At 33.6% G+C, this 7,960-nt stretch overlaps 1 protein-coding gene across 1 annotated transcript; it reads right to left on the reverse strand.

Moving 5' to 3' along the window:
- Window positions 1-811: 811 nt before the first annotated feature.
- LOC111387516 (myb-related protein 306-like) lies at window positions 812-3,128 on the reverse strand. Its single transcript, XM_023012084.1, has 3 exons — window positions 2,826-3,128; window positions 2,446-2,573; window positions 812-1,135 (listed from the first exon to the last, which is right to left on the reverse strand). Exons 1-3 carry the CDS (start codon window positions 2,956-2,958, stop codon window positions 812-814), a joined length of 585 nt encoding a protein of 194 aa, XP_022867852.1. The 5' UTR covers window positions 2,959-3,128.
- Window positions 3,129-7,960: the final 4,832 nt, after the last annotated feature.

Raw genomic sequence — 7,960 nt, forward strand, 5'->3', positions numbered from 1 at the left:
AAGATTTAGAAAGTCAAACCATGATCTATGTATTTATGTGGTATCTCTATATATATATATATAAGCTCATATTAATTATGCATAAGAAGAATTCAACGTCACTTCTTTGTTTTTCAGTTCTGAAATAGTAACACAACTTGCTGCTGGAGATATGTATGAATTTAATTTTTTAAGGAAAAATTTAACCATCGAGCGAATTTTCCGTTTGGTTGTACAGAAGCCTCAAGATTGGAATTAATGTACGTGATGCTGCACTTGGTCTATTTCCTCGGGCATGGTTTACAGTTGGAATTAGTAAAAACTGATTTATTATTATTATTATTATTATTATTATTATTATTATTATTATTATTATTATTATTTTTTTTATTTCAATTCATGTCGCCAAACAAAATGTAGTTATGTTAAGTGAATTCCAAAGCATCAAAAGTCAAACCCTAATTATCATTTCTCATAATAAACAACAAATGGTGCACAAAGTACGAACAGTTTTGTTCTAAGAAGATGACAAGTAGGAAGATTTATTCCTAATAAATTAACCATACATTTATGCTAACACTAGTATATTATGTTTGGTATGGAGAATTAGATAGCACTGGATGATATTAATAAAAAAAGTTAAAAATATTTTGTTATACTGTCCAGTTCTGTTTAGTACTACGTACCAAACACGATAGAAGATCCATCCTTTTGTGATCAAGCACGATGGAGCAGAAACTGATTAGAACGGTTATGCCTAAAATCACCGAAAAACACAAAAAGATTAACCTAAAACAGCTGATTTGTTTTGAAGAAAAATACGTTTTCTTTTTCAAAACAAATCAGCAGTTTCTTCCGAAGACATGTCCATTAGGTATCCTTCTGGTCCTTGTGCAGAAGCATCATCAAAGAGCCAGTTTTCCAGCACAGCAAGGGGCATTTGGATGTCTAAATTTGTCTTGCTCTGCCCCTGTAAAATCCCAGTTTCTGGTGTGAAATTTGCAGCAATAAATTTGCGTTCACCCTCAGATTGAGAAACATCGGAATTGGAAGAGTTAAAGCCAATAAACGAGTCAAATCCCTCCAGTGTTGTGGCACTAATGGTCCCTTCACTAGGACTGGAACTTGGCCCAATTGAAGGGTTGTTAAAGGAATTCTAGATTCAACGTGAAAAATTCATTGTCCTCAAACAATATTTGCTTCTTCTCACAATTCTTTTAAAGGATTAAAATGACAAGTAGTTTGTAGGATTTATAAAAACTAAATGAAGAACGTCAAAAGCAAAGTAATTCTCCAAATGAACAAGTGAAAATAGAAATTTTGATTATATAAAGAAACTAAATTTCTTCAAGTAGTGAATGAATAATAGAATAATTTTTCATGTTTGTAGGGATGAATACTATCATGTATTTATAACTTTTATTCATCCCTACACAAAGTGATTCCAAGTCAACAGGAAAAGGTGCATTGATACACCAAGAAAACGACCAAAAAATTTGAAAAAATCCAGACAATGTTCATATTTTAACACTACGCGACTGTTGGCTACCCTTTTAGTCACTAAAGACACGCATGCGATCACAAGTCTCAAAGGCCTATGTGGTCGGATAAGCCATATTATGGCATGATTTTTTTCATTGTTCTTCTAATTTTCAATTCATCCACACTTCATTTTGAGCAACAAGATCACAACAATCCCCCGCTTATTCAAAATCAATGCTAATCGCATAATCAAATATCAACACTCATACGTAAGGATTAGATTTCTTTCAATTTGAATCTAACCATAGTGAAAATCTCACAAAGCATTATCGAAATTTCAGGTAGCTAAAAAGCTTTGAATCAATTATTCCTTGTAACAATACTGAAGAAATCACACACACAAGTGTCAAATTTTCACAAGTTCCTCTAACTCCCTTAGTTCTAATATGGTCTTGCACTTATCTTCTTTTCATTGAATTTTTAAAGAGAAAAAACTCTAACTCTATAATGAGGTGATACCACTTCGAAGTTTTACATAGATGAAGTTATTCCAGTAATCTTTATTACTTTTTAGAAATACTTGTATCCCATACTTAGGGATGACAAAATGGCTCGCGGGTTTAGGCCTCCATGGCCCAGCTCGTAAAAAGCTCGAGCCGACCCCGCTCGAGGCTAGGGTTTAGCTCGGTAAGATTTGAGCCGAAAGCTTGAGTTGAGCCTCGATTTTTTGGTTGAACTTTTGCTTGGCTCAAGCAAAAAAAAGCTCGAGCCGAGTCCAATCCTCGATTTTCGGCTAATGAGCCAGCTCGAATCAGCTCGTTAACACTTCTATCGGTACTGAACTTCATTAAAAGTTTTATAACTCATCCATCCAATTGTAACGACCAACACTATTTACCAATGATAGGGTTTCATAATTTTAATAGTGTTAAAATCTATCCACTTATCAAATGATTTGTTATTATCCTCTGAACATAAATATACTTGTTTAGCATATCCTTGAAGATGTATAATCATCTTCTCCTCATGTTCGGTGAAGTTACCACGCTTGATCCCTGGCCGGAGATAATTAGTCCATCTCAGCCTGCAACTCTTACTGCATCTAAGCAAACCTGAGAGAGAAATACAGTAGAAAAAGTAGTGAGTTAAACTCACTAAATCATATAAACAAAAAATAAAATATAATAATAATAATAAATGGAAGAAAGAAAGTTGCTTAATCTTTATGTGCATTCAAGACTGACGGTGGTGTAGCTGCGGATTATTAATTACACAGCTTTAAAAGATTCTAAACACACACACACACACGCACACAATGAAGAAGAAAAACAAGGGAAGAAAAAACCAAAACACGTAATTTTTACCAGTATTGGTAGGAACAGCTCTCCAATTTCCAGGACCGTGTTCTTGAATGTATGAAACCAAGATGATGTCTTCTTCAGGAGTCCATGGCCCTTTCTTAACACCAATTTTATCACAGCAAGGTGGTCTTCCCATATTACTCGGAATTTACCAAACTAGGGTTTGTCTCTCTCTAGAAGTTGCTTTATATTTTCCTTTTCTTGAGAGTGAAAACGGAGAGACAAGAGTCTAAACTGAAGGAATAGCCTTTTTCTACTGGAATATATATAGAAGAGGCCCAAGGGCTGACTAATTCGTCATAGGGAAGAGAAAGAAAGAGGGTATTATCTTCTTCTCCTAAAGAGTCAAAGAGGACAGCAACGAGCATTTACTCCATTGGCAAAAAGTCAGCCGTTTGCTTTGTGATACCCCCTCCCCGCACCCCACCCTAACCTCTCTCTCGATCTCTTTCGCCTCAGAAAACCGCGTGGCATTCAATGTCAAAAAATATTTACTTCTTCAAATTTTTTCCCACCCTAGAGATGTTGGAAAATTTACAGCAATGGAGAAAAGGAAGAAAAAGATAATATATATATATATATATATATATCCGAAGAAGATTCAACGTGAAAAATTCATTGTCCTCAAACAATATTTGCTTCTTCTCACAATTCTTTTAAAGGATTAAAATGACAAGTAGTTTGTAGGATTTATAAAAACTAAATGAAGAACGTCAAAAGCAAAGTAATTCTCCAAATGAACAAGTGAAAATAGAAATTTTGATTATATAAAGAAACTAAATTTCTTCAAGTAGTGAATGAATAATAGAATAATTTTTCATGTTTGTAGGGATGAATACTATCATGTATTTATAACTTTTATTCATCCCTACACAAAGTGATTCCAAGTCAACAGGAAAAGGTGCATTGATACACCAAGAAAACGACCAAAAAATTTGAAAAAATCCAGACAATGTTCATATTTTAACACTACGCGACTGTTGGCTACCCTTTTAGTCACTAAAGACACGCATGCGATATCAAGTCTCAAAGGCCTATGTGGTCGGATAAGCCATATTATGGCATGATTTTTTTCATTGTTCTTCTAATTTTCAATTCATCCACACTTCATTTTGAGCAACAAGATCACAACAATCTCCCGCTTATTCAAAATCAATGCTAATCGCATAATCAAATATCAACACTCATACGTAAGGATTAGATTTCTTTCAATTTGAATCTAACCATAGTGAAAATCTCACAAAGCATTATCGAAATTTCAGGTAGCTAAAAAGCTTTGAATCAATTATTCCTTGTAACAATACTGAAGAAATCACACACACAAGTGTCAAATTTTCACAAGTTCCTCTAACTCCCTTAGTTCTAATATGGTCTTGCACTTATCTTCTTTTCATTGAATTTTTAAAGAGAAAAAACTCTAACTCTATAATGAGGTGATACCACTTCGAAGTTTTACATAGATGAAGTTATTCCAGTAATCTTTATTACTTTTTAGAAATACTTGTATCCCATACTTAGGGATGACAAAATGGCTCGCGGGTTTAGGCCTCCATGGCCCAGCTCGTAAAAAGCTCGAGCCGACCCCGCTCGAGGCTAGGGTTTAGCTCGGTAAGATTTGAGCCGAAAGCTTGAGTTGAGCCTCGATTTTTTGGTTGAACTTTTGCTTGGCTCAAGCAAAAAAAAGCTCGAGCCGAGTCCAATCCTCGATTTTCGGCTAATGAGCCAGCTCGAATCAGCTCGTTAACACTTCTATCGGTACTGAACTTCATTAAAAGTTTTATAACTCATCCATCCAATTGTAACGACCAACACTATTTACCAATGATAGGGTTTCATAATTTTAATAGTGTTAAAATCTATCCACTTATCAAATGATTTGTTATTATCCTCTGAACATAAATATACTTGTTTAGCATATCTTTGGTACTCATTGATGGACTTAATTAAAAAGTTTCAACCCATCCTACTTGATGTCAATGTTACTAACTCTCTTGTAAGAGGTTTAGTCAACAGATCAATTAAATTTTCACCATATTTAACATATGTAAGAGAAATTATTCCATGCTTAAATTATGTTTCTCACATACTTATGTTTTAAACTCATATGTCTAAACTTTCCTTTATTTACTTCGCTATATGGCCGAGCTAGACAATAATTGTATTTTATATTCGGAGCTTTAAATAATGATATTTTGTAGTTCTTCTAATGAAATATAGCTTAATTCATATGGTATTGTGTTAAATAGGTAAAACCCGATGTTTGATGAAGAATTAGAGAAAAAATGTAAAAAGGTGAAAAATGACGAAATTCAAAAGTTGATGGCTAAATTGCAAACAATTTATAGATGAGACGGACGACAAAATGAAGATCAAAGATACCAAGGATTCAATTGGAATATTAAGGAACAAGATTATAAGAGAAAATGGCTCAATCGAATCAAATACAAAGTTTAGGGGCTAAAATCCAATACTTTGAAAGCTGAATTGGATTGCAAAGCGATGATTCAAGAATGCCAAGGGTCAAATAGAGTTGAAAAAAGTCAACGGATGAGAATTTGTTGAAAATGATCAAACTACACACATGAGAAAGTTCGACAAAAAATTGAACTATGCTTAAGCATGGGAGGCAAGCCTTATGTACACAAGATTCTAAAAATCCACTTCCAGAGGCCAAATCACATGTACTGTGTGTAAACATCAAATGAATCATGTGTACGCATGGTTCAATTCTAGGAAAAAAAATTGTTTCCTTATTTTGCTTTGGAAACTTTTGGTATGCAATTTTTTGGCACCCTATTTATACTATAAGACATCCAAAACGTAGGAGACCTCCTTTAGGCCTAAAAACCTCTATATTTTACATATTTTGGATGAAAAACGAGGCTAAGCATCAAAATCAAGGCGGATTATACAAGTTCATTAAAGAATAATCATCAATTTTTAAGATTCATGCCAAGAAATTGGATTTCTCCACTTCATTATTTCTTCTTTTTGGGTGATGATTTTCCAATATTTCTTGTATAATTCAATTATTAGAAAACTAGGCTATTTTTTTCTATTGTATTGGATGAATGATCCCTATTGCACATATTTGCGTACCCATTACATTATTTAATTGAGTGGCTACCAATTAAATAATTAGTTGCTTATCAAGTCTCAAAGGCCTATGTGGTCGGATAAGCCATATTATGGCATGATTTTTTTCATTGTTCTTCTAATTTTCAATTCATCCACACTTCATTTTGAGCAACAAGATCACAACAATCTCCCGCTTATTCAAAATCAATGCTAATCGCATAATCAAATATCAACACTCATACGTAAGGATTAGATTTCTTTCAATTTGAATCTAACCATAGTGAAAATCTCACAAAGCATTATCGAAATTTCAGGTAGCTAAAAAGCTTTGAATCAATTATTCCTTGTAACAATACTGAAGAAATCACACACACAAGTGTCAAATTTTCACAAGTTCCTCTAACTCCCTTAGTTCTAATATGGTCTTGCACTTATCTTCTTTTCATTGAATTTTTAAAGAGAAAAAACTCTAACTCTATAATGAGGTGATACCACTTCGAAGTTTTACATAGATGAAGTTATTCCAGTAATCTTTATTACTTTTTAGAAATACTTGTATCCCATACTTAGGGATGACAAAATGGCTCGCGGGTTTAGGCCTCCATGGCCCAGCTCGTAAAAAGCTCGAGCCGACCCCGCTCGAGGCTAGGGTTTAGCTCGGTAAGATTTGAGCCGAAAGCTTGAGTTGAGCCTCGATTTTTTGGTTGAACTTTTGCTTGGCTCAAGCAAAAAAAAGCTCGAGCCGAGTCCAATCCTCGATTTTCGGCTCATGAGCCAGCTCGAATCAGCTCGTTAACACTTCTATCGGTACTGAACTTCATTAAAAGTTTTATAACTCATCCATCCAATTGTAACGACCAACACTATTTACCAATGATAGGGTTTCGTAATTTTAATAGTGTTAAAATCTATCCACTTATCAAATGATTTGTTATTATCCTCTGAACATAAATATACTTGTTTAGCATATCTTTGGTACTCATTGATGGACTTAATTAAAAAGTTTCAACCCATCCTACTTGATGTCAATGTTACTAACTCTCTTGTAAGAGGTTTAGTCAACAGATCAATTAAATTTTCACCATATTTAACATATGTAAGAGAAATTATTCCATGCTTAAATTATGTTTCTCACATACTTATGTTTTAAACTCATATGTCTAAACTTTCCTTTATTTACTTCGCTATATGGCCGAGCTAGACGATAATTGTATTTTATATTCGGAGCTTTAAATAATGATATTTTGTAGTTCTTCTAATGAAATATAGCTTAATTCATATGGTATTGTGTTAAATAGGTAAAACCCGATGTTTGATGAAGAATTAGAGAAAAAATGTAAAAAGGTGAAAAATGACGAAATTCAAAAGTTGATGGCTAAATTGCAAACAATTTATAGATGAGACGGACGACAAAATGAAGATCAAAGATACCAAGGATTCAATTGGAATATTAAGGAACAAGATTATAAGAGAAAATGGCTCAATCGAATCAAATACAAAGTTTAGGGGCTAAAATCCAATACTTTGAAAGCTAAATTGGATTGCAAAGCGATGATTCAAGAATGCCAAGGGTCAAATAGAGTTGAAAAAAGTCAACGGATGAGAATTTGTTGAAAATGATCAAACTACACACATGAGAAAGTTCGACAAAAAATTGGACTATGCTTAAGCATGGGAGGCAAGCCTTATGTACACAAGATTCTAAAAATCCACTTCCAGAGGCCAAATCACATGTACTGTGTGTAAACATCAAATGAATCATGTGTACGCATGGTTCAATTCTAGGAAAAAAAATTGTTTCCTTATTTTGCTTTGGAAACTTTTGGTATGCAATTTTTTGGCACCCTATTTATACTATAAGACATCCAAAACGTAGGAGACCTCCTTTAGGCCTAAAAACCTCTATATTTTACATATTTTGGATGAAAAACGAGGCTAAGCATCAAAATCAAGGCGGATTATACAAGTTCATTAAAGAATAATCATCAATTTTTAAGATTCATGCCAAGAAATTGGATTTCTCCACTTCATTATTTCTTCTTTTTGGGTGATGATTTTCC

The sequence above is a fragment of the Olea europaea genome, unplaced genomic scaffold, assembly GCF_002742605.1.
Source record: "Olea europaea var. sylvestris unplaced genomic scaffold, O_europaea_v1 scaffold4061, whole genome shotgun sequence".
Taxonomy (NCBI): domain Eukaryota; kingdom Viridiplantae; phylum Streptophyta; class Magnoliopsida; order Lamiales; family Oleaceae; genus Olea; species Olea europaea.

Bases quoted from the DNA above. Each gene is read 5' to 3' on its own strand.
- LOC111387516 (XM_023012084.1), bottom strand. From the start codon at position 2,958: ATGGGAAGACCACCTTGCTGTGATAAAATTGGTGTTAAGAAAGGGCCA. The intron at 2,574-2,825 runs GTAAAAATTACG...TTTCTCTCTCAG, and splicing joins AGCTGTTCCTACCAATACTG to GTTTGCTTAGATGCAGTAAG. The intron at 1,136-2,445 runs GTATATTTATGT...CGTTGAATCTAG, and splicing joins TTCAAGGATATGCTAAACAA to AATTCCTTTAACAACCCTTC.